Source organism: Meleagris gallopavo, chromosome 1 (genome assembly GCF_905368555.1).
Source record: "Meleagris gallopavo chromosome 1, MGAL_WU_HG_1.1, whole genome shotgun sequence".
Lineage (NCBI taxonomy): Eukaryota > Metazoa > Chordata > Aves > Galliformes > Phasianidae > Meleagris > Meleagris gallopavo.
The window spans coordinates 35,037,557-35,064,314 of record NC_139404.1 but is presented as its reverse complement, the minus strand read 5'-3'; the positions used below and the strand labels follow the sequence as shown (position 1 = coordinate 35,064,314).

General features: G+C 37.6%; 1 protein-coding gene across 5 annotated transcripts in view; it reads right to left on the bottom strand.

Annotated features, from left to right (window-relative positions):
• Positions 1 to 2,026: 2,026 nt before the first annotated feature.
• FRS2 (fibroblast growth factor receptor substrate 2) overlaps positions 2,027 to 26,758 on the bottom strand; it is a 50,404-nt gene continuing 25,672 nt past the window's right edge. For all 5 annotated transcript variants that reach the window (XM_085221081.1, XM_085221071.1, XM_085221093.1 and 2 more), the window contains 6 exons: positions 18,994 to 19,100; positions 17,596 to 17,687; positions 15,646 to 15,832; positions 12,723 to 12,881; positions 11,672 to 11,835; positions 2,027 to 9,543 (listed from right to left, as the gene is read on the bottom strand). In XM_085221081.1, the coding sequence (XP_085077207.1) occupies positions 8,593 to 9,543; positions 11,672 to 11,835; positions 12,723 to 12,881; positions 15,646 to 15,832; positions 17,596 to 17,661 (1,527 nt within the window). In that variant the 5' untranslated portion in view covers positions 17,662 to 17,687; positions 18,994 to 19,100 and the 3' untranslated portion in view covers positions 2,027 to 8,592. The remainder of the gene's footprint in view (positions 9,544 to 11,671; positions 11,836 to 12,722; positions 12,882 to 15,645; positions 15,833 to 17,595; positions 17,688 to 18,993; positions 19,101 to 26,758) is intronic.

Genomic DNA, 26,758 nt, shown 5'->3' with positions numbered 1-26,758 from the left:
AAACCCTATGTGTGCAACAATAAAGGGAAGCTTGATCACTCATATTGAGTACTGTCGTGCTTCCCCACTTGAGAACAATCTAATTAGGACACCATCCGCAGCAGACGTGTCTTTGGAGAGCTACAACGACCTCCTAAAACTCTGCTACCTTTCATACTTGTCTCTCAATGTAAGCATGCCTAGTTTAGGATTTTTTGGAAAGGTTTTTTGTCCTATTCAGGGAATGGAACATGGTTTCACTCCAGTCTTGTTCTGAAAATGAGTACTCATTCAATTACAGCATCTTCAGTTTCCATCATAGATATATAGAAAAGTATCTTAAGTTTTGGGTTGGTTAATAGACTGGAAAAAACAAAGATAACTACTTTTATCTCAGAGCATTCATAAGATGTACATTGAATTAATATTGATTTTAATTCACATTTCTGCTATTGTGGTGTTAGTTGAGGTTATAAATGAGCTGTGTTCTGGGTTATTTTAACATGAACTGAGACAAAAAGTTTTGTGCTTCGCATACAACCCCCCGGAAAACACCAGAGATCAAATAACCAACATAACCTTTTTAGCTAAGATTATTTGCACTTAGAAATGCACACATACTCAATAGCAGATCATGCCAACGCTGAAGCTGTACCTTCTGATCTCTGCTCGTTGCAATATTTTAATACAAGCAGAAGCTCCTTAAACTGATACTACTTCTCACCTCCCCCTGTTATGGGATGACTGCCTAAGAACAGACTATGCTGCACATTTCAGCTCAGGAGCTGACTGTTCTGCATGCTCTGTGCCCCACAGCTCCAGGTCCAGTGCAGGCCCAATGCAAGGGAAAACAATCATCACAAAATCCCGTCCTTTGGATGCTGAAGATTAACACGTGTATTACTGTGCTTTATGTACAGGCTTTTTAACAAGAGCCGTTTGTAGCATTATTGGTGGAGAATTGGCTTTTTAACATCATCTAAGTCAACTTCAAAATTTCAGAACACAGCATATTTTTATTGGTAACAGCGATGGATTACATCATACATGATATTTTAGTAACTATATCCCTCACACTATTAGTTTTATTTATTACTTATTATACTGATTTTCCTATGAAGACAAGCTGAAAGAACTGAAACTGCTCAGCCCAAGAAGAGAAGGCTCTGGGGAAAACCTCAGTGCAGCCTTCCATTACCTAAACAGGGACCTGCAGGAAAGCTCTTTGTCAAGGAGTGCAGTGACAGGACACGGGGCAATAGCTATACACTGAAAGAGGGCTCGTTTAGACTAGATATAAGGAAGAAATTATTCACTATGAGGGTAATGAGGCCTCGGCACAGCTGCCCAGAGAAGCTGTGGTGCCCCATCGCTGGAGGTGTTCATGGCCAGGTTGGATGGGGCCATGGGCAGCCTGAGCTGGTGGGTTGCAACCAGCCCATGGCAGGAGCTTGGAACTGGATGGTCTTTAAGTTCCTTCCAACTCAAGCCACTGTATGATAATTTTGTTATATGATAGTTTAGTTTTATGATAAATTAGTTACTGTACGTTTTCAAACTAATCTAAATCTTGCATCACGCAGGACAAGATCACTACATTTTATCATCTCTGGAGGAAATCGTAGAGGCCATCTGGACAGGGCTTCAGCCTTGTATTTATTTTTCCTATTACACTTTCTGAAATCATTGGTACAATGCTAAAAAAAAAAAGTTTAGGTTTTGTTAAATCTTAGTCATTTAATAACTTGAGGGTATGTGATTTGCTAACGAGTAGCAGATAGCGGCAGTACAACAACAAAAATCCAGGCCTATGGGCAGAAGAAAGGAACAGAACTCTAACAGAATGGAAACAAAAGCTTCCAGAAAAATTTACAAACACCGGGTCATTGTCTTCTGGATTTTCTTGCCACTGCTGAATGGAATTACCAGAGGGAAAAAATAGCTATTTATCATTGCTTTGAAGCAGTGATTTAAAGAAAAGCAAAAAAGGTTACTAATGCAGTATGTATCAGCACTCACAGTGGTAAATATTGAAGTAACCCACACATTATTTTCAATGTAAAATCAATAGTTTATTGCCATGCTACAATTATTATTTTTTTTCCAAATGAAGTTGGCACTGGTAAAGGGGAAAATGTTTCATAATACATAATACATCTTTAAAAATGAACATTTGGTAAGCTTTCTCAGTAAGGATAGCTTAAAACAAGGGGGGGGATTTTTGCTTTTTAAGGTTTTTTTGTTTTAAGATTAATGTGGAATGGCATAAAAATACACTCTTTCTGCATAGTATAATATAATTTTCTTAAAAGAAATATGGAATGTTTGTAAAAACAAATTCATCAAACAGGGCAAATGAACTGAAATTTTATAAACAGTTTGGCAATGATACTCTCACTGTTTAGACCTTTTTATATAAAAGAAATAAAAATCTAGAAAGCTACCTTTATACAAAGTTGCTATATTTATGCCTTTAAGTAGGAAAAACATTTTATAATGCAAATTAGGACATACAATAATCTTACAATATCATACAATGTAATGACAAGAAAGGAACATACAACATAAGATTTTGGCCTTTGTAGAAATGTGTATTTCTGCATTTAATAAATGCATTTGTGGCACACTGGTGACTATTGTATTCTTACTCCTACCAGCCAGCATACATGATAGAACTGTTGTCAGCTGTATTGTAAGGGCAGCTCTGCAGTTTAGTTAAAAACACGGACAATATTTCATGAGACGTGAGGTGATGCTGCAGTGGATTGAGATGTAACACGCAACAAAGGCAACGCGCCTGCTGGTTGAGACATCTGTATCGTGGGGTACTCTACAACATTACTGTCTTTCATACCAGAACATTTCAGATACATTCAGTTATTAAGTACCAAAGTCTTACAAGTGAGAACATTTGTCTTCAAGATTTGGCAAATTTGAGGGAAAATATAAAGTTAGTACCAAATATATAATATATTATATATAAAATGCAGGTGTATGATATACACACACATTCTAATGCAAAAAAACTGCATTAATATGGAGTTAAGTTCACTGATATCCATTCCTAAACAACACAACCATTACAAATACAGGTGTAATCCTGATCTTTCACACACTTTAGAATCACTTCCTCTTTCATACAACATAGTTAAAGCAATATATATGCAGGTATGACTAAGAAATCAAAACTCACATAGTAATCTGAACTCTGACCACAACAAATAGGATTTCTATTTTCAGTACATGTAATTAAATATATTTATATTTTTACAGTATTTTTAGACCATTCCTGAAGAACTTGACCGACAAGGTCCTCAGGTACAACAGAGCTGCTGTCAGCAGAACTCAATCTTGGAGGAACACACTTAGAGGCCCAGACGCAGATATGACTTAGTTTGGCTTCAAGGGATGCTGCATGAGGCCCAAGCACTAGGAAGGCAGATTCTCTGACATCAAAGCTCCTACCTCAGACTTCCTTTTCTACTGCCAAAGGGAAGGACCAGAGCAAAGAGCACCGATCCCAGGCTCTCTGGGCTGCTGGCAAGTGGTTGGGAGCAACCACACATGGCATGGCCCTGGCACTGGGGAGCGGCAAGGTGAGCTTCATGGCACCTTTGTACTAAGGTTCTCCAGAGAGCAGAAGAGCTGCTCCTTCACATTCATCTCTTGACAGTTTATTCACCACAGGTCTCGGATGGCAGCTGTGGCTGGGACCCCGAGGCATGAAGGGCTTTGCAGACATGCAGGAAGACAGTCCCTGTTCCAAAGGGCTCGAGCCTATTTCGTAATCGTATTTTTACAGAATCTCCTTTGTATATACACATATTTGCTACATAAAATAGAATTACACCAAAGTAACGGGTACATCAGGAAACAGTGTCACAATGTATGTATATTACCACACTAAATAATTATTAAAACTGCAAGAAAAAATTCAAAATGCCCTTTGTAATATATAAAAATATAGAAATGTCCAAAACTCGTTTCATCAACTTTAAAGGTAACTTTATATCTCATGTTCTATCTGTACACCTACACAGTTCCAAACAAAACACTGCGTTAATCTGGAGCAAACACCACACTAGGATAACATCCTCATAAGACATCTGACAACGTAGTCACATACCTTACAGCACAATATCACAAGAAATAACGTACAAATGGTCAGAGTTACAGTTACTAAGACTTTTTTTATTCACTTATCTTGTCCAAAGGAGGAAGTAATTGCTAAAGATTGTGAAAGGACCTTTGCTCATGACTTTGTGTCTTTTCAATGCATGCTATGTATGAAGGACATCAACAGCCTTCACTCCATCTTAACGCAGTCTTTTGTGATGGAATTTCTTCTTTTTTTTTCTTTTTTTTTTCTTTTTTTTTGGAGTGTATATGAATTTAAAATAAAGATGTAAATGAACTTAAGTTGATATTAAGTGAATACTGTCAAATATAAACACCTGATTTGCTGTATCAAAGAAAAGATGGGAAAAGATCTTAAGACTAAATTCCAAAACCACCTAATTCTGTCTATCAAACCAGAAGGATCAAATTTCTTTTGGCTTCTTGGGGGTTACAGAAAAACTTCAGATCCCAGTCAACTACCAGTTCCTAATAAATCAGTTTTATCTTATTTGCAACCACTAAGTTAGTTTGTACAGTGAAAAAAAAAAAAAAAAAAAAAAAAAAAAAACACCCAAAAAATCCCACCATTGAATCCACATTACACAAAGAGGAGAATACTGCTCAGAAATAGAGGTCCAAATCAAATACAGCATTATATGCTCAAAGTAGTACATGAAGCTGACCAGAACTTGCAGTTTTACTTCCCCAACAGTGAAGGCAATCTACCATTTCATGATTCCATCTCAATGTGAAATAGTTACATAAAAAACAGATTCTGAGCAAACACACTGTCAAAAATCCAGCAAAATCAACTGCTGGTCAGTTTCCAGCAAAAGAGCAGCCCTTTCTGACGTCGTTTTGAACTTGCTACAGCTAAGACCCTTCCCTAGTCAGAGCTTTAAATACACAAAAATGTTTAGGTATCTGGGGTGAAGGGGGGTGGAAATTAAGCAGTTTATGATACACAATATATTTAAAATCCTTCAGATTTCTACAAAGTTTTATAGACTTTAATAAGAATAGTGTTTCAATGCACGCCATTAAATTTAACACATATGCAAAACTTACTTATGGGGGAAAAAACAGTCAGAAATAATAGCTAAAAATCATTTTTTAATTTTCATCTGGAGTCACACGGAAACACTACAAATTTAAAATTAGACTCCGTCTTCGTATCGATTTGAGGAGAAACATTTTTGTTATACAACCAATGGATTAGATTCTCACTGAGTGTATTTCCAGTACAATCTTTATTACATACTTTTGGTCACTGCTTTAACATTTTCTTTCTTTAAAAGATACTCCAATGTCTTTCACAAGTCATTGCACTGAAGGAATATCTACAGTCAAAGGCTTTCCCTCTTTAAACGTGCTTGAAGGGCAGCAGCCAATTGCATGCTATGGAAGAAAAGTAGAACTGGTAGCGGTGTTGCCATTCTTGCAGGACCTACTGTGTAGAAACTGAATGTCTTACTTACTAAAGAAATTTGTTACCTACTTGAAGGTTCTCACTCTATACACCTGTGGGGCCAAAATAAATACGAGCTAAATACTGTGGTGAGACTTCAGCTGAAAACTGAATCCTAAATTACAGACACTAAATCTAACAACACAACCTTTAAAGAGACTGAAAATACATTTACCAAGTCTCACAGGGTAAAGTGCATCACAACTACATCTACTTCAAGGGTCATAAAATAGAGAAATAAAAAGAACGCTAAAGATGAGCAGTGCAGGTAACCGGACTACCCAGTACGTTTGCAGCTTACACAAAACAAGAAAGCGTTATTCCACCTGTAGAAGAGGATATAAAATATAGTCCTAGAAAATATGGTGCCAGATTTGTTAATATAACTAAGGCTACAGAAAGTTTTCACTTGACTCTGCTTGATGAGTATTTCATTTAGTATATATTAAAAACAAGAAGAAAAATAATGCCATGGCTATGCATTCAGAAATCACAGAGAACAAAACCTCAATGAGTTCTCAATTCTGGGGACCAGACCTAAGAAAATACCCCACATGAAGTACTGTGAAACTTGCATTAAAAAATATATATATATATAATTCAGATCATCTCTTATATTTGAGACTAGGATAAATGCACAGGGCAGTGCACCAGAACTAAGGAGGGATGTTTCTTGTCATTTTGGCAGCTTACTTCGGATCTGCACTAGGTCTGTTTCCCTATCTGACAATTATGAATTTGGCTCCTCTGCCTCAGGGTGCAGGTGTGTTACAAGGGTTCAGTTAATCAGAATTTGAGACACCTGTACTATACAGGTGGGACCAAATATTTCTAGGCAGCTATCTAGATCAAACACATTTGCCGCAAAACACATGCTGAAGCAATAGGCTGGCTCACAGATTTAAGTGTGCTTAAACATATGTTCTTAAGTGAAGAACAAGAACCACACCAGTATCATTAACCCAGTATTGTGCAACACCTCATAGCTTCTCTTCAGTACAACTGGTCCATAACACAAGGTAAAGCAACGGAAAAGATATGAAGGAGCATTAACACACACTGTAGACCTGCAAAAATCTCTAGTTCTAGGTAGTCTTCACCTTCTTGAATACCAAGTTCTCTCCACAAGTCAACAAATCTATCACAGCAGTTTGCATAGGTTGACAGTGAAATCATTAATTATCTCATTCAAGTTCCTCGTAATGGTCTCACAGCACACCCATCTCTTACTTCTGCAAATTGTGTTCTCTGTAAACCTGGTATTTCGACACCACACAGTCTGTAAAGAATAATTAAAGTCTTTCAGAATTAAAAGCTTGCCTGATATCCCTTAATGATGTGGCAAGAAACATGTATTGCAGATGCTACCGTTGCTACCACTACAAAACTGAGAGAAGACCAAAGAAAGAGTTAACAAAGGTACAGGGATACACTCCGATTTAAAAACCTGAAAAAATATATATATTTTTAAATAAAACAGTTTTAAATATTGCATGAAGACCCGTATTTATTTTTCAGATCTTCACATGGCTTTTCTTGCATGTTTTTCCTCACAAAGTTCAAGGGTTATTTTACATCACACCAGTTCACAAGTGTCAGTTCCTTTACAATCACAGGCTCAAGAGTAACCTCTGCTGCTGCTAGTACCAAGGTGCACCTGCAATACTGCCAGAATTCTAAAATTAATCAGAGCATTGAAAAAAGGCAACAATTTCTGCTAAGGGTGCATCTGGCATATTCAAATGACACTCTGCTTGGATGTACCTGTAACACTGCGCAGCTATTATTGAAGCCAAATTCACCAACTGCAAAAGGAAAAGAAGTATACTCATAGATAATACTACCTTCAGATAATTTACTACATATCTTTCTAAATTATACTATCAACTACGGATGCACATTGCTAGAATGTACAATTTCCTACAAAGAACTACGAAGTCCAGTACCCTGACTCCCACGTAACCTGTGTCTGAATCTTTAGAGGAAGACAATAATTGCATAATAAACCTTTCCAGTTGTGCAATAATGCATGCTGCTGGAGAGCTGGGATATCTCAGTCAGGCATAAAGAAGTACAACGCTGGACAAAGACATTTGACCTTCAAGAGTCTTTCTTTGTCAAATGCAGAGAGTAAGACAAACACATACACAACCCTGAACAATAATTAAAGCTATGTACAAAATTTTGACTCTTAAAACAACAGATAAAAAGAAACACAAATGCAAAGAAAGGAAGGCACAGTGAACTAAGAAATGACAAAAGGGCCTTAATTCATATAGCCAACCTGTGAATTCCTTCACAAAAAACTCCAACATTAAAATCCATCTGATTTCACAGAGAACATGATATGCCACTTGGAATTCTCTTCTATCTGAAGTAGCTTAAGGCTGGGTTTAGATGTGTTTATAGCAATGATAAACGGACTTTGATGTGACCTCTCAAATATCACACAACTTAAGAAAACTACAGGGAATTAAATGTCTTCTTGCCTATGTGGTCTTTGACGAAGAAAAAAAAAAAAAGAGAAGTTTGGTATTTATATCCCTTGAGATGAACCAATACATTTCGTGTACATCAAACTGAGTTAATGAATAACATACATTTCATTCTGAAGGAGCCACGTCAATGAGAAATGAATGTAGATATCTGTCTTGAAAGATTAGGTTTACCTGCTAATAACACATATATCAAGAGGCTTTAAAAAGTGTTATAAATGCCATTAACGACTATAGGCACCAAACCAGAATATTTATAAATTCAAAACTGGCATGTCACTCTAATCAATTTAAGGAGGCACTGTGAAAGGTGGCGATGCTGCTATGCAGTAATTACTACCATAGAATGAAAGTGTTACCTAAATGAATGCTTGCTCTACATTAATTCCCTTTAGTTAGACAAGTACATGAAGTATGCAGAAAAAGTTCTATTAGTCTATAAAAGGCGTTAGTGTTAAGAAATGCAAAGTACTTGCATCTTCAATTTTATAAACTTCACAAAAGGTGCAAATGATTTAATGCTTCCCAGGCTCACATAGGCAGGTCAGTACTGTTATGTCTAGTTTTCCTAGAAGTACCATCATCTCGGGGCAGTGCTTTTTGCAGGCTTGACATAGCAGCAGTTCTTTCAATGTCTATCACAGCATACAGCTCTGTGCGCCTGGTTGGAGTTTGTGGAAGTGGAGTGGTGGGGGTTTTGGGAGTCTGAGGGTTGTCGGAGTCACTACCACCTTCCAAGTCAACCTGTATGTAGTTGAGCTGCCTGTGTTCTAAACTCGGACGTCTGATGTCAAAGTTAAAGACTGTTGGGGTACAGTCCCGACGTCGTGGAAATTCTATTTTATGAGCACTTGATGGTACTGTTACATTCTCTGTATTGACATAATTATGCATTGGATCTAGGTTATTGTGGTAGCCATTCAGAGATGGGGTCTTTGGTCCTAAACTGTCATCTTCATCTCTACTCAGCTTGCGGGATTCCCAAACAGGAGGCAAGGATGGCAAGTTCTCATAGTTCAACAGCGCAGTTCTCCTCTGAGCAGAGTTGTTAATGTTCTGGGTATCTGAGGTACTGGTGGATGTCAAACGACCTCTCCTGACCCCTGAGGCACTAGGGATTGATAACCTATTTATATTTTCATACACCAACTTATTACCAGATGGTGTTTCTCTACGTTCATCACTGTCGTACCCAGTGTCCCATTCAGTATTGTTTGTGCTGCTGCCACTAACTTGGTCTCTCCCAAGTTGCTCCAGTTTCTCTCTTTCCATTAACTGCCTTTGAACAGGGGTTGGTCCTAAAACAAACTTGACTCCTTCAGGCTCCAGGAGAACGTGAGCATCTCTGTCATCAGTACACATCTGATCCTCTTTTACTTTAGTTGTTTCAGTGTTTGAAAGCTTTGATTCCAGTGGCGCATGCACACTCGATCGATTTTTTCTTTCCTCTTGTACACCAGTAGTGTTGACATAAGTGTGCACCTGAAAGGAAGAAAAAAAAAAAAAAAAAAGGAAATTATGCTGTCTCTGTCACACTTTGCTGAGCTGAGCTCTATTTTCATTATTGTTGCTTTATTGCTGGTTTTGTTACCGTTACTCTAATAAAAGAGTAGAATTTAGCTGTGCTCTAGTTGCAGCTTTCCAGGTTCTATTCCAGCTCTGTTCTGGTCAGGGCAACCTTGGGCTTTTTTAGCCCAGCTCATTAGTATGCTTGGACAAAATAGTAAAACAGAGTTCTGCTTTGTCCTCTCATATCATGACAGTGACCAAAAATTCCAGAGTTGCTTTGGCCAAATTTATCTTTCTAATTTCCACATTGGAAAAGAAATCTGCTGTCCATTTAAAAAATAAAAAATAAAAATCAGGATTGCACCTAGTATACCACTCAATTCAAGAGTGAGAATGAGATTAGCTTTTCAAAAAGAGCAGGCATTCTTCTTCAAGAGCCAACAGCTTCCTCATACCAGAAGCTGAAACAGAAAAACTGCATTTCCATATGAACCATGGCACTCAGAATTAAGAAGTAGCAGGAGTTAACACCAGATGCCATTAAAACAGACAGGAAGATACTACTAATTTATCATTCCAAGTTCCCACATCAGAGCAACATATAAGGCTGAAAGGGAAATACCAAAGAACACCACCTCTAAACTTAGTCTTTGCCTGCACACTCAAATAGCAAGAGCAGTATTTGACAGCAGGACTCACCCCACCTTTACAACTTCTCTGTCAAGCTCTACAAATTGAAGTGTTATTTACAGCTCACGTGACTCTACACTGATTCTTTAAACTCATTTAGTCTGCAGTAACAACAACTCCTGAAATTTTCTGTGGTGGCTCCAATCTGATTCTCTCCCAAAAGACAGTTCACTTTGCACTGCTCACCTTTTTATTTTCAACAGTTTTTTCTTATCACCAGATTATATTTTATTAAACTTAACTAACATTTTCATCAGCAACCTGAACGATGAGAAAAGCCTCAAAGTTTCTGATAGTGTTCTTCCTCAGACTGGTAAGGTTTTCACTGAGAACCTCAGTAACCTACAAAAATGGCCTCACATAAACCTCATGAAGTTCAGCAAGGCCCCAGGGCCTGGCATGGAACAATACTGACAATACAGGCCAGGTAATAACTGACTAGAAAAAAGTCTCGTAGAAAAGCACCAGAGGTCTAAGTTGAATGTGAGTCACCAGTATGCCCTTGTAGCAATGAATACAAAATGTCTACTGGTTTGTGTTACTTAAAACACAGCCAGTAGGTTAAGGAAAGTAATTATCATCTTCAATTCAGTACTGTTGATACTGAATCTGGACTGATGGTTCCCAGAAGAAGAAAGACACCAATGTACTGGAGAGAGTCCAGTGGAGGGCTATGATTAGAGGCACTGGAACACATGATATACACAGAAGCCAAGAGATGTCTTTGTTACCTTAAATAAAGGCTAGGAAGCTATTTAATAGCACTTTCCAACTATTTTTAGACAGTTAAAGCGAAGACAGAGTCAGAAACTTTTTGGAGATGTTCAACAAAAGCATCAAGGGCAATCAATACCAGCTGTAACAGGAAAAAATTTCAGTAAGGGAAAAATACTTTGACAATAAGGGTGGTCAAGCTCAGAGACATTGTGGGATCGCCACTTAGAGTATTCGAAATATGACAGGACAGGACTTTGTGCAGGTGTCTCCTCTAACTCCACAGTAAGACCTCGAGGACTGTAAAAATTGCTTTTACGTTTAATTATTCCATTATTTAACAAATAGAAGACTTACGTGTAAATAGTTTTGACCAAGATCTCTCTCTGTGAAGTCCAACTTAAGTGTTTAAAAATAGTTTACGAAATTTTTGAAAAGAGCATATGCAAATACATACTTTCTATACCTTAACTCTTATATAAAAACTTCAAATAGTTAGACTTCCTCAGCAAGCTATCCTAGAAAGTATCATTTTAAAGAGACAAAACAAGTACTTTTCTGACTACTAACATATAGTAGAAGTACATTACACCTGACTGAAAAGCACAAAAAATGACAACATAAGCCTACAAAATAAACATGAGAAAAATCTGAACAAGTGTTGAACATGAACTACACAAGGAAAAAAAATACCCACTTGCTCCTCTGCTACAAGTAGAGGATGCGTTGATTCTTCACCAACAGAGGGGAGGCGTGCACTTCCAACAGAAGGATGCCTGCTGGAAGGATGTGATGAAGCATCTCCAAAAGACGGATATCTGGGATAGCCATTAGGTAAACTCTGTGCATTGAACCCAGGAGCTGATTCAATTAGAAAATAACCAAAACCATATTAGAATAGAACATTTTACTGTATCCAAGTAAAATTCATTTTATATATTAATCTTCAACTTTCAAAGGAAATAAAAAAAATAGTGAAACTATTAAATATTCACAAGGTAGATTTGCTGAGGAGTTGCAGAGTAAACATCTCAGTACTTATGGGAAAGACATGTGAAGCAACCACCAAAATCAAAGTGTACAACACAACACAGTTTTCCCAATAAGCTCCATACCCAACTTCTTTTTCTACCATTGAAATCATGTCTACTTTAAAAATAAATAAATACAGGATTTTTTTTTTTTTTTTTTTTTTAAACTTAGCTTTCTATTTCTCTGAATTCCTACTTTCAGGCATCTTGGTATCTGCCTGGAATTAGCTCAAATCCTCTAGCAGTTTTGATAAGACTTAATTCTACCCATCCACTTACCCACAGCAAATTTTCAAACCTACTGTAGACGTGATAATGTTATTAACTTTTCCCTAACCAAAAGGCTGGAGCACTGACTAATGTTAACATCTCTGAAACACTGCAAATCATACAAGTAAAATATGATGACATACAGCAGAGCAACTGAACAGGTATATGCTTAAGCAGTATTTCTGTGCAAAAATGAAATTCCCAAAGCTTATTTCTTAAAGCTGAAAAACTTGACTACAGAAATTTTGCTCCCAGGACTTCAAATTCTGTAAACAGAATCCTCAGCAAGTGCCTCAAGAGAATGTGTTGCTAGTAATTAACCTCTCAGCTGAAAATAGCATGTAGTTACTTAAAATTTCATGCAAATTAAGGAAAAAAACCCACTAATTTAAAACTAAATACCACATTATAATCACATACGTCATTTCCTAGTATAACCATACTTACTGGTAGGTGTTCGAGGCGTTCTTGGAGCTTCCAACTCAGTTTGATGGTTATTCCTTTCTACTACTGGTTCTTCTACCACATTTATACTATTATTCTGCATTATCTCTTGCAACATATTAAATAGCTCTTCTGCACGGGCACATTTAAAGGCAAAGATTCCTATAAATACACAAGAAAAAAAAAATCAAAATCCTTTAAAAGAAGCATAACTTACTATATATATATAAAACTTTCAAGCAAAATAACTGGAATCCACATCACAAATACCTGCTAAGGAAGAAAAAAAGTTTAGAAATTTTTATTGCAGCAAAACACACACAAATACAGTGAGATCCTTTCAAGTGTTTATCTGATAGGAGAATACATTTCCCATGCACCCAAAGTTAACATGGAACAGAAATCGATTCCGTTAAAAGCAAAACTAAGTTTTGAGGGCTACACGAGGGGTAAAAAAGAAAAAAAAAGAAACACAAACAGCAAGATTTCTTTTAAGTTGATAACAAGGATGCCTACAAAAAAAAAAAAAAAATGAAATTACTGTGATGCTACAAGATCAGATTTGTTAAACCAGATATCTATTAAATTGCTACACGATACCTGCACGAGGGGAAAGAAGGACTTAAACATTGCAAAAAAGCTAATTTTCTTAAGAAGATTAAAATGTAAAGCTAGTAGGACAAACTGCATGAAACAGACAGTAACAAACCAATTGGTTTTGGCTAAAGGGATAGACACAGAACACAAAGTCAGCAGCAATACCGTGTGTTTGATGTGTGTATTGTGCCACTTTGCCTTTGAACAGCAGGGAGCGCCCCAACTTACCCTCACCAGCAAAGTCGCAGCTTTGGGTTATTCTTCCATTGAAAGCATGAAGTTAAAGTTGACATGCTTGTTACACGTGGGTGCAGGTGCTCTTTTTTTTTTCTTTCTTTTTTTTTTTTTTTGAGTATCACAATCTTAAAACACTCTTCACTAAAAACCACCTAGCTATACCGCAATTTCTGTTAGTGCAAAAAATGCAACATGCTGGCAACTACTATCACCGTATATTTATTTATGGACACAGGACTGCAGAAGAAGTACCAGAAATGCTCCATGTGGCAGAAGCTCACAAACCTCAATGGGAATACACCAAATGGGCTGAGAGCAATGTCTGTCAACAATCAATATTCAGCTGGTGCAATGAATAAGTTCCATGCTTGCAAAACAACACTTGTCGAGCTGCTTCTACGTTTTACATACTTCTAGAGCCTACATTTCATTTTTGCTGTATTTCCAAAGATTTGCACTGGATACTTAAACTTTAATGGGCCAAAAAAGAGAAATCTAAGAAACAAAGAACAAGAACACTGACTAGTACAACTGGTAGAAGTGGCAGGGCAAAATTTTTGTGTATTCTCAAAGGAAACATTTTTTGGTCATCTCATCAACTGAAGATGAAGTTTTGCAACTGTGCCCACAAATGCTACCGTAGGCTTCAGGAACAATGCACCACTGCAAAATGGCAGCAGGGAGAACATTTTCTTGCAGATTTCTTTTTTCTTAATATTCACAGTACTTAATATTATGTAAGGAAGGCAAGAAACAAAAGAGGGAGGAAAGGGTTGCTGCTCACAAAGTCTGCTTCACCTTCGCTTGAAAAGAAAAGGAAATTAGAAGCGTAGAAGAGAGTTGTAGAGTCAGTGAAAAAGCCTGCAGACTTGGTAAAAGGCTGTGGAAAAGAACTTTCAAAATACTATTTTCAATTGAATTTCATTAGTATGTGTTTTGTATATTTAAAAGAAGTAGTGAATTCAATGTGCAAAAATTCATTTAAGTGCATTTTTCATACCAAAGTTCACAATTTTCTCCTTAGAAGTCTGAAAATTTCGTTTAATGCACAGTATTCTGTAACATTTGAAAACGTCTCTCTTTCTCACTAGGAGCCGAATCAAGAATGCCTTCTAAGCCCTTATAGTAAAATAATTGTCAGCCCTTACCTCTGCTTTGACAATGTAATTTGACCAAGTTTGGTTAGGATCAAGTTTGTTATTGTTCCTAACTTAATAGCGAACTTAAAAAATATTTTGCCATTGCTAAATAACATGATTACGGAGACACTACTAAATGCTGAAAATCTCTAAGAAAATAAGAACTCAAATTTCACAACAGATCAATACACGAGAATTCCAAGTACACAGAGCTGCACCACAATATGAAGATGCAAAGTGAGGCTCAGTCCTCAACCAATACAGCTATTCCTCCATCAGTGACTGCTGTTACAAACAGCAACAGAAAAGCCTATCTTGGCCAAGATGGGGGTGATCTTGGAGCTGGAAAGGAAACTGACTTTTTTCTGATTAAAGCCAGAAAATAACTAAGCAAAGCTGGAGTTTATAGTCTTCATATAAAATTTGAAAAAAATAAAAAGAAATAAAAAAATTGAGAGTTATGTCACTGATACTGATGAAATGAAAGTGATATGAGTTTCAAGAAGAGGATGAGACAAAAGTGTGATGCTGAGGGCAATAAAAAAAAAAGACAGCATATCCAGTTCATTCCAGCATTACAGTCTCTTAAAAATATAAAAACAGCAAACTTCGTGTTCTTAAAAGATTCCTTCACAGCCCCATCTTTCCTTGCCCTTCCTTGAAAGCCAACTCAAACTCCAAAGGCAGGAAAATTTCCCTGTGAAAACCTTGTAAGCTGACCAGAGCTATCAACCCAAAAACACCAAGTGCTCCAGACCAAAAACTGCAAACAATTCAAATCCTCATTTTACCATAAGACCATTCCACTTACTTTTTTCCAGGAATTGCATCCACATATAAAACTACATCCATTATAACCCTTGTCAAAGGGCAGGCGAGTACACAATGATTAAACAAGTCCTCAGATATCAAATACATTTCTGAAAATCTCTTTATACAAAAATTCTACATACCTTGTCCAGTTTGACACCTTCTACCACTTTCGAAAGAGAAAAGGTTCGAGTCGTAGCCATAGCGACGGAGACAGAGGTAGTGCCATTTTACGGAGTCCCTTTTACGGGTGTACAAAATTAGTTCTGTATCTGTGAGTTCCATTATGCCAGAACCCAGCTCGTTACCATCATCATCCACGTTAATAACCTACAGAAAGGAAGTTAAATAGCATTAGACAAGTATTTGAGCACCAATGCTACTATCATCTTAATGTTTCACTAATGCACTCTATGCGTTCCATCATACGAGTTGTGATCCTTGAGGTAAAGTTTAAGAGAAAAAACTCACCAAACCAGTTCCTTTGCTTTTCCAACCCAGAATTAAAATAACACATCTTTAAAAACAACATGAGTGAGAATATATAACATTATTGCAAAATCTGTGGTGATATTTAAAATAAGAAAATTAAGGTTAATTAAGTTTTAAGCTGACGCTATGTACATTATTCTACTATTTACACAGGGATACCTCAGATAATGAAATTTTTCAATGTCTCATTTCTAAAAAAAAAAAAAAATTTACTTTGTCATGTAACCCCACGTATAGCTGAGAAAAGGGCTGAGAAAAGGCTATAAGATGAAGCTTCCTTCACACACCTGTAGAGCCTTGCACTGTGCTCAGACTGTTTTAGTTTGTTTTGTCTGTCTTTTTAATGTCAACAAATAATTCACATACTCTCTGGTTATCTTATGTGAAAACATGATATGTTTAGAGCTTATATGCTCACTCCTTCTGCTCTTATGCCACTTGGAGGTCTTCTGCTTCCTTTATGGAAATCTGACACTGTGCATTTTCCCCCAGATGTATTTTATCTCGCAATGCTGCTTTTAGCGGAATTCTTTCTTACTCAGTAAAAAGGCTACAAAAAGATCCCTATGGTATCAATTAATTTTTACTCCTTAAAGAAGCATTTTCAACTCGAAATCTAGCCAGTTAAAAAGAATTAGAAATAGTTTCATCTGTCACTGAGGCTTATGTCAAATTTCTTCATTTTGCAAATTACATTCTTTCATCTTCTCCCCCCTGCTGCTAAATCACAGAAACAAAAACCACACAAACAATAGAGAAAGTCTACAAGGAGAAAAGAGGAACTCGTTGCACAAAGTGATGTCAAATACATTAAAAAACCCAAGACAACAGGAAAATATTTTATCCTTCAGCTTTTTGTACTGATAACATAAAACATTTCCAGAAATTCCCATTGTTTTAAAGCTCATTTCGGTGTTGCCCTCAGGCAACGTATGAATCATTTTTCACTTTGGAAGCATTACAATCCTTTGCCAACTTGGAGAGAAAGTTTGGAGCACAGAAGCACATCTGAGTTGTGTGACTATGCAAAGGTATGTTTACTTAAAGACACTGACTTCAGCAGCTTCTTGTTGTCAAGCACATGAACAAGTGTTCCCAAGCTTGTAAATTCTAGCAATAAAAGGGATAGAAGCACACACACGAAGTTCATTTAAGCTAAGAAAAACAAAAGTTCTCCAAATGATATAATTCACAGTGATCTTCAAGTAAAATCTGCAATGCTATAATATTTCATTGCTGATCCCACTTCCAGGTTCATAATCACACTTACCCAGTTATGCCTCTTACTCTATTCATACGGTCCATAACCTCCCAGTAGTAGTGTTTAACTGGGCTCTACCAACTGCATGGAGTTGTACCAAAAACATGAGGCTGTTTCTCCATCCTGAAGATTGAAACTCGACCTGTCTACAGAATTCCTGTCACTGCTGCTTAGAAAAGATTTTCAAAGGGGCAAGATAAACCTATAGCCAAGACACCTGCAGGTCTGCAATGCATTAACCCATCAAGTAATTCTCCTATTTTCATTTAGGTATTTTCCATCACATACCTACTCAAGAAAGCAACAAAATCATTCACAGCATACCACATCAGGTGCTTACCTTAAACTTGTTTCGATGGTTATCTGGGACAGTTTCTTTATCTGGACAGCTACAACAGCTACCCATGACTTCTTTAGAAGACCATGTGATCTCTAAAGTAAAAATCAACAAATCACAATCGAACCCAATGTGATCATTTACATGAGCACCATCAACAGAACAACCCGATATAACTTGCTCCTTCAATTACAATTTTCCATGATGAATTCTGCAGTCATAATTAATAGAAGATTAGAACTTTTTAATAGGAATCAAATTAGATTTGGCCTCATGGAGTGACTATACCATGCCATGGAAGTCCTACCAGTAACTGAAGCTGAGGCTACTACCAACCAGACCCATTGGACTTTCACCTCAATTCCTATTGTAGCACTTTATGCAGGTGGGAGAAAACAACTACTACACAATGGCTGCAATTCTCATCTCCTAAACCAAGATCTTTCCACCTGGCTTCCAGTTTCCCTTAACTGAGACTCTCCAGCTCTGCTGAACACAACGCTGACTGGCTCTCACACCAGCTCTGTGTTTCAGGTTACCAAGCACAGGCAGCAAACACACAGGCAGCCCTGCCTTGGGGAGCTCCGGGGCTGCAGTTCAATGGAAGGTGGAGGCACACCAGGCCTTGAGGTAGCCCTGTACTCAGATTCTGCACTTCTACTTTAAAACACTTCCTATATGGCGACGTACATACAACTAATAACCAAGGTAAAGGAAAAAAGAGCCCTACACATTTTACAACTTGGTTTTTTTTGTTTGTTTGTTTTTTAATTGCTAGTAAGTTTTCTTTGGATTAAATTCTGTTATATAGTCTACTCTGTTTCTTTACTACACAACAATAAAATATTCAACTAATATCATGTATAAACCAAGAAAAAATAAATATTTTATATTCTCAGGATTTTAAATTAAAAAATTTTTGTACAAATAGTAAACATTCACAGAATAGTATGCTAAAACTGCCACAGAATGAAGTCTCAACTTTCTTCTTCTATCACCCCACTATAGATCAGTCTTAATCTTATGTTGTAATCATATGACATTCTTTGCAAGGTAACTCAATAGTAAACTTAACAAACAGTCCAATTAAATGCAGTAAACACAGTAAAAAATACAGGGAAATTGAAGTAAATGTAATTTGTGAAAAATCTACAGAGTTGCAAAGAAAGATACAGTATAAGAAGATATCTGAAGTACACCTACCATATCTCAAGAAAGACAAAGAAGGGGGATGTAATCAATCAATAATCACACAAGCTTGTTACTTTGTCTCCAATATATTCTAATATTAAAACTTCAGGATTCCAAGAACCATAATATTGCTTCAAAGCAGAAACGGCAACTACAGCAGTGAGGAAGAAATGAAACAGCCATGGAACCATCAGAGTTAAAATCACTCACCTAGATTTGGCCATTAATATTCCCAGCTTCTGTTGCGGCATCAGGGCTTCTGTCATACTTCAAAGTGTCATGCTGTCTTGTCACAGAACTAATCATTTGACCTAGAACTAGAAAAGTAAATTAAAAAATGTAATTTTTTCTCATCTTTAAGATAAGCTGCTAAGTAAACTAACAAAACACATACGGATATTTTATTTTGGCAGCATTACATCAAGTGAGGTCTTCATAGCTAGGCTGAATCTAAAGTGGAGCCTTAGACATATTCTCATCTCTTATGAACTTCCTAAGCATTTTAGTACCATCTGGTCTTGGAAGAAAATAATCTAGTATCACTGTCTGTAGGGTAGCCTATCACACTGGGGACCCCAACTATCCTTTGCCTAATTTACTGCACAGAAACAAAGCAAAACTCCTCTTATACTTCACACTTACAGAACCAAACCACAGCAGACAAACAGAGAAGCACACACAGCTCACTCTTAAGTCTCCTGCTCATCTCCTGAACATATACAAATTCCAACACGTATGGCTAACACAACACTCTTTCATCTGCATCCCTCATGATTCTTGCTTCCATTCACTGGTTGTTGCTACAGATTTTTGGAAAGACATCACGAATGATCACTGAACATTCCTTCTTATTATTCCCTTCCCTATATATGAGAGAAAAGTAACGCCTCCCAAAAGACAATGTTTCGTAGCTGAGAATTTGCTTTAACAAACAGCGTTACTGTGCTCTTTGTTGCAGTTTCCACTGGAATAAATAGGAGGCATTACTTTCAGAGCAACTTATTTATATACTATTGGCTACTCTAAGAAGCGAGATATTAGACTAACAGGTTACTTCAGTCTAACCCCTTAAAAATACATTCCTAGTTAGTATAAAAAAAGATGACAGGATTAAGCATACATTTTTTAGTGAGGTCACATTAAATAATAAAAAAAAAAAAGGAATAATTAGCAATTTGTATTTAAATTGAAACTAAGACCAAGATGTCACAAAGGCTCAGAGGGACAACCTCAATGAACCATTTGATGGATATGTCTATTTGTGCACATAACATAAAGGTTCTCTCCTGTGCCCAAGTAGTGTTCAGTTTCAGTAACTTGCAGCAAGTCACACACCCTTAATATAATTTATTTACCCTTTAGCCACATGCATTCTTGATGCTCAACAATTGTATTCAAGACCAAACCCCCTGCAACACACATAGGCACTATTTCAATTATGGCCCCACCCAATCTGTATATAAATATATATAAATACATAAATTTTCTGGCCAGGTTTGATTTTTCTTGGCTTGGCATACCAAACCATCTCAGCAGAGAGGGTCCAGCACGTCTCCAAGCTAGCTAGGGTCACAAAGACCACCTCACTCACCTCTGCCCAATTTTCAGAAAACTCAGTCCTTTCACTAATTACCAGGCTTTTGTTTAGCAAATTCCTTGCTAAAACTTGCAGAAAGGGAGAGAAAACACACGAGAGAAAAATATGACCCATCGTCTCTGATGGACTCTGTTGCATCTTACAGATAGACACAAAAATCATACATGAAACGATAATCACAAGCACGTGCAAGCTACACCAATGCATGTGTTTGCAATATTTACCCCAATACTTTTCTAGCAGTTTTTAATCCTTCACATGGTTTCACTATGTCATGTAGACTAGCCTGCTTTAATTACGTAAGAATTCTTAAATAATCTAAAGGTCATTTTTAACAGATAAACAAAAGCACACAAAGCAATAACAATTCTCAGCAAGTTGCTCTCAATTACAAGCTGGATTTTATTTAAAGGTTGTTTATTGCATTTTGAATTTTCTTAAATTTTCCCTGATAGCAAAGTATTTACAGTAATTCATGCATACAAGGAGAAGTAGATATTTTCACAGCCACAATCCTAAAGTTAATGTTCGCAATGTCAGACTTAGGAGCTGCAGTTTCATGAAACATCAGTGGTGCAAGTAAGGAGAAGGGGCAGGAGAGTACTTTTCACTTCTTCTCAACACATTTATTAGTGCATTGCAAGGAAGAAATGCCAGGAAAGACAAAGGAAGACTGCACTTATCTACTTAACTATCTTGTTAAAAGGAGTGAAAATTAGGAACTGTCACAGCTCCAGTAAGATTTATTAGTTGGACTACTAACCTAAAACATGTCTATTTTCCCTCATAGACTAAGAAGATCCTTAGACACAAAACACCTTCAGGCTTTTTGGGGGAGCCTCTCAGCCAGCACTACCAGCACGATGGCAAAATCAAACAGTAACTTCTGGGGGATGTTTTCTGTTCGCAATTATTCCTAGCACACATCTTACAGAAGTCAGGGAATGAAGAACACTCCCAGTCATAGTACATTTCAGAAGAGGCAGGGAGAAACAGAGGTATCCTGGCTGGAAACTCACCTTCTGCATGTACACCCCCTGCCTCCCCCATGCAACTGCCAAATCCTCTGCATATTGCTCTCAGTCAACCCGCAAGCAGGGAGTAGAGAACATAACTAAAGCATATGAACATGATTTTTTGTTTTTTTTTTTTCATGCCACAAAATTTTGGTTAAAAAAAAAAAAAGTTAAAAAAAAGACTACAATCAAGGTTTTTCCTTCTCCTCCAGAAGTATTTGGTAATGTTTTGATTAGAGCTAAGCTATATATAACTCTCTTATAGTATCATTTTTGCCTGTAACATTCTAAATTGCATAACTTGGAAGACAATGTCTATTTTTTAAATCCCAAAACATCAGCACTCATTGTTTTCAAGGACCTTGTCTATTAAAAATAGATTGAAGGAACAGTCCCAAGAAGTAGAACACACAACATCCCCGTGCTTTTATTTCCTACTTTTATTCAAAATACTTGCTTTAAAATGGAATTTAAAAAATAGAAGTATTATCAACTCCCTACATCAAATATCAGTTTCTATGGAAATGTTGTGTGTTATGACAAAAAAAAAAAAAAAAAAAAAAACCTGCAAGTTTGAGGGATATTAAAATCGTAAGCTCATTCAGCCACGGGTAGATCAATGCCAGCAGTACTTCACCTTTTTTCATTCGTTTAAAGAATTCCATTTAGCATACTGCGTAGAATAGTATTTTTCAAACCATTAATTATTTTTAAAACATGCAATATCTTACAAATTGATGCTGGCACATCTGGCATTTCGTATTTGTCTTGTCCTCAATTATAATGCACAGATGAAACTCTCAGCTCAAATTCTGCTGATTTTTAAAGCATTTCTCAAAACGTGTTCTGTAGCCATCCTAAAGCGTTAGCCACGATTTACCTGAACCTGAAACAGGTTGGCCAGGAGAGCTTTATCACAGAATGGCTTGGGTTGGAAGGGACCTAAAGGATCACCAAGTTCCAATCCCGATGCCACAGGCAGGGTTCCCAGCTGCCGGATCAAGTACTAGATAGGATTGCCCAGGGCCCCACCCAACCTGGCCTTGAACACCTCCAGGGACCAGGCATCCATAACTTCTCTGGGCATCCTGTGCCAGCACCTCATCACTCTTCTCAGTAAAGAACTTCCCCCGACATCTAATCTAAGCTCCCTTCCTTTAGTTTGAAGCCATTCCCCCCTGTTCTATCACTATCTACCCACGCAAAAAGCCGATTGCCCTCATGTTTATAAGCTGCCTTTAAATCTTGGAAGGCCATAATGAAGTCTCCCTGCAGCCTTCTCTTTTCCAGGTTGAACAAGCCCAGTTCCTTCAACCAGTCTTCACAAGAGAGGTGATCTAGCCCTTGGATCATCCTCGTGGCCTTCTCTATACCCTCCCCAAAAGCTCCACATCCTTCCTGTGCTGAAGGCCCCAGACCTGGACTCCAGCTGGAGCCTCATGAGAGCAGAGTAGAGGGGTATAATCACCTCCCTCACCCTGCTGGCCTCTCCTCTTCTGATGGAATCTGAGATACCACTCAGGCAATTCAGAAAGTTCAAAAACTTTTCATGTCTCCCTTTCCCTCATTTTTCCTTCTAAGGCCCTAATTCTCCTTTTAAAACTTTTCACAGAGTTAAATTTAATTCTGCAAATTTAATCTGCGAATAGTGAATTTTTGCAGGGCCTACAAGCAGCAAGGGAATGCAATTCAAAGCAGGCTATTTCTATATGTCCCTCATAAAAAATACCAAGGATTGAATTACATCAAAGAAGGAAAACATGGTTTAAGAGACGCTGCAATTTAAAATCCAATTTAAAACATTCATCCCAAACAGTAGCAAAGGTTGCACTAACTTCATTTGCCCAAACTTTTTCTGACAGAACCTAAAGCTTACAAACTCTGTTCCTCTGAAAGCCACCGACATCAATGAACTCATGCTTTGTTTTTCTCTTTGCCCGAGGATGAGCCACACAGCACACAACCTATTCCTCTCAGAGGCTCATTCCAGCACATCTTTCCCTGCAACTCTCACAACTGGAAATACCTGAAGAAAACACAGCCAAATCCCTAGGGACACAACAGGATAAGCAATTTTTCCCAAGCCAAGAGTTAATGATGAAGCTACTGCAGAGCATGGAGGAACTCCACAAGCATACTGTAATCCCAGAGATTAAGTACAAACTGAAAGTAAAAATTTGAGCTTTTCTGGTTACACAGACAATTTCTAAATAACTTGGGATACAGAAGTCACTACAGCAAAGCTGTTTTATCTTCTCTACACAATTTTTTAAAACAAAATGGAAGGCACTGAAGACAGCAAGCAGACTAACAGAGAGACCAACTTACCACGTAGGAAAACTGCTACTGAGTAAAATAAAAATTGTTCTATCATCATTTCATTCCTTCCAGCAGATAGGTGAAGGCGGCTGAAATGCCACTGCGATCAGTCCTTTAGAGTTTTGCTGACAGTCAAATCTGCCCATCTCAGAAATGGGTAACAGAACAGATTCGGTGCATAACTAACTTATCTGATGTGGCAAATTCTATGTCTTTAGAGTTGTGATGTAATCCATGGTGGCAAATTCTATATGATTTAAGAATCCTGGTATCCTACTTAAAACTTAAAATAGCCCATGCTATGACCTTCTATTTATTTTGGCTACCATATATTCACTACCACGAAGCCAAGTTCTTTCAATTGGAAAACAAAACTTAGGTTTCTGGAACATGGGACACCCATGTCCCAGACCTCACATGCACATAAGAAATGTAGCATCAAAATAAAGCATTTGCCCTGAACTAGTAATTACATACTGCGGTCAGCTCCCAGAGACTTGTTCCACCAACGGTCACAGAATGGATGGTTTCACTTTGTAATTATTTGGAAGAAAAAAAGAAGAAAAAAAAAGATTTCTGTACATCAGCAAAGACTGACTAATTCACTTTCATGTTTGGAGACAGAACAGACGTAAGAGGTGCCAGAGCTGGAACACAGTCCCATGGAAACACAACAGTTTTAAGGGATATGAGCAGAAGAAAACTTGCCTCCCCACACACTGCCATCCTTCCCATACACTCTGCTCTCTCAGATGCACTGGTTGGCTCTGGACCCTCAATCTGACCACAGTAACATGACTCACTCCCATGCTGTGAAAGAGATTCAAAAGAGATGATATTTTAACAGTAAAGCAAACTGAGCTAAGGTCAAACTTAATCCCTGCCCTTCATCCATTTGGCAGTGATAATTAAGAAAATTAATACTGAAGCTACATAAGTAACAGGATGAAAAGGCAGCAGCACTCGCTGCTGGCAGGATGAAACAACAACAGCACTAACAAACCATAACAAAGTTAAAGACTACAGCGAAGGAGATCCAAGAAGAGAAACATGCTGAGAAAGAGCTTGGTGCCACTGGAGGCAATTATGGAAAACAAACTATGAACGGTAGAGGCGAATCTGCTTTATAATTTTATTTATGCTAACAGGTGGAGTTTTACCTCAAGAGTTTTATTAAATGGCACTCCTGCAGACCGTCCTTGGAGCCCTCCTTGAAGGCACGGCTAGGAGAGCTGGTGGGGATGGCACCAACTGCCCACACTTACCCACCAGGGCCCTGCCCTTGGCAGCACTGCTCTCCCACCAGCACTCCGGCCATAGCAATCGTGTCCCTCACAGACCTCAGGCCTGGCAGCACGCTCCTTACCTTCAGGAGAGATCCTCTTTCTTTCCCTTCTTTCTTTCCCCTACTCTCTTTCTTTCTCAACACCCAGATTTGGATAGGAGAGTATCTGATCTTCAAAACTTCAGTGCTTCCGCTTTGCTATACATAGCTATGCCATTTTTCAGTGTATTTGGATTCAAACTGATTAGCAACATCTTGTTCTTCCTTCCTCCCTTCCCTGCACTAGATGTGCTATATAAAACAATAACAGAACTATTAGAAATAATAATACATAAACGAAGAGCACATTAGGAGTTTTCTTCTTAAGAAAGAGTTCCTAAAGAGCCTGCCATGGCAATAAACTGCCAACTATCCTGAAAAGCCACTACATACAATTTTGAAATTGCATATTAGTATTAAGAAGAAAAAAAAAAAATTCTCTGCAGTTCTTAAAAGTGATTATTTTAACCTGAATTTGAGCATTTTGTTAAGTTAGTTAAACATCTCTTGGAATACCATTCCTCAGTAATCCCTTAAAGATTCTCGCTCACTCCCATGAAGAAAGCATTTATATTCATCCCAGTTACTTTGTAAAAACTGAAGATTAAAGACCAGCTCAAAGAGTTGGGTGAGAAGAGCACAGAGAACTGCAGCAGGTAACCACGCCATGCCAATGACACAACATCTAAGGCTTGCCTATGCAACACCAACCCTACACCTGTCCACTTAGTTCTAGCGTAACCCTTTGAGACCACATTCCCTTTTCCTGACTTAGGGCACTCTGTATTTTGGCCCATCCAAACACGACACAAAAGAAATCACATCCATGTACCAGGTCGATCAAACAAATCCTGTGGGTGGGGATCCTGGGCAGCCTGAGGTGGTGTGCGACGACCAGCCCACGGCAGGAGTTTAGAACTGGATGATCTTTAAGGTCCTTTCCAATCTAAGCCATTCTATGATTCCATGAACAGTTAAGTTAAGAAATGGGCCCTATGAGGAAGGGAGAATCAAGCTTAATTCTTGAAAAGGATGCCTGGCTTGAAACTGTTGAAATAGTGAGTCAGCTCTCCAGTATTTAACCACAAATGCCTTCTAAAACTTGAGGCTCATAGCTCTTGCCAATTCTTCAAAGCCAATAAAGTGCCAACTCCTGTAATTAAGTGGCACTGAGTTTATATTTTGCAACATTATAATCTCTGAAATACTGTTCATTCAAACATTTCAGGAAAGGTTAATTTTTTTTTTTTTAATGTTTTTGACATGTTTTGCACACAAGTCTTCTAATTCATTAATAAAGATAACACTAAAAAACCTGCAAGGTCTGTCCATCCAAAATTAAAAGCAGACATAGTAAAATATCATCAAAACTAAGAACATCCCAGTGTGTTTTATAAAACTAAGTAAATATATATATAAGTATGTATTCTCAATTTACGCCCTTCTTCATCCATCCATTGGTTTCTCTTTTTCTATCAAAAAGACCCTAGCACATGGATAAAAGTAATCAGGCATTACTTCAATATTACAGTCTTATAGCAGGTTTTTTGTTTGTTTCTTAGTAAACTGAAAATGTAATCTCATCATTAAATCCGTGTTGTTTTAAAAAGCTTGTCATCTGTTTATTATTGTTCCCATTTCTTAATTCTGTTCACTCATGTGCTTCTCATACATTTTTTTTCCCCCACTTTAAGGAAAAATTCTAATAGTATTTAACTC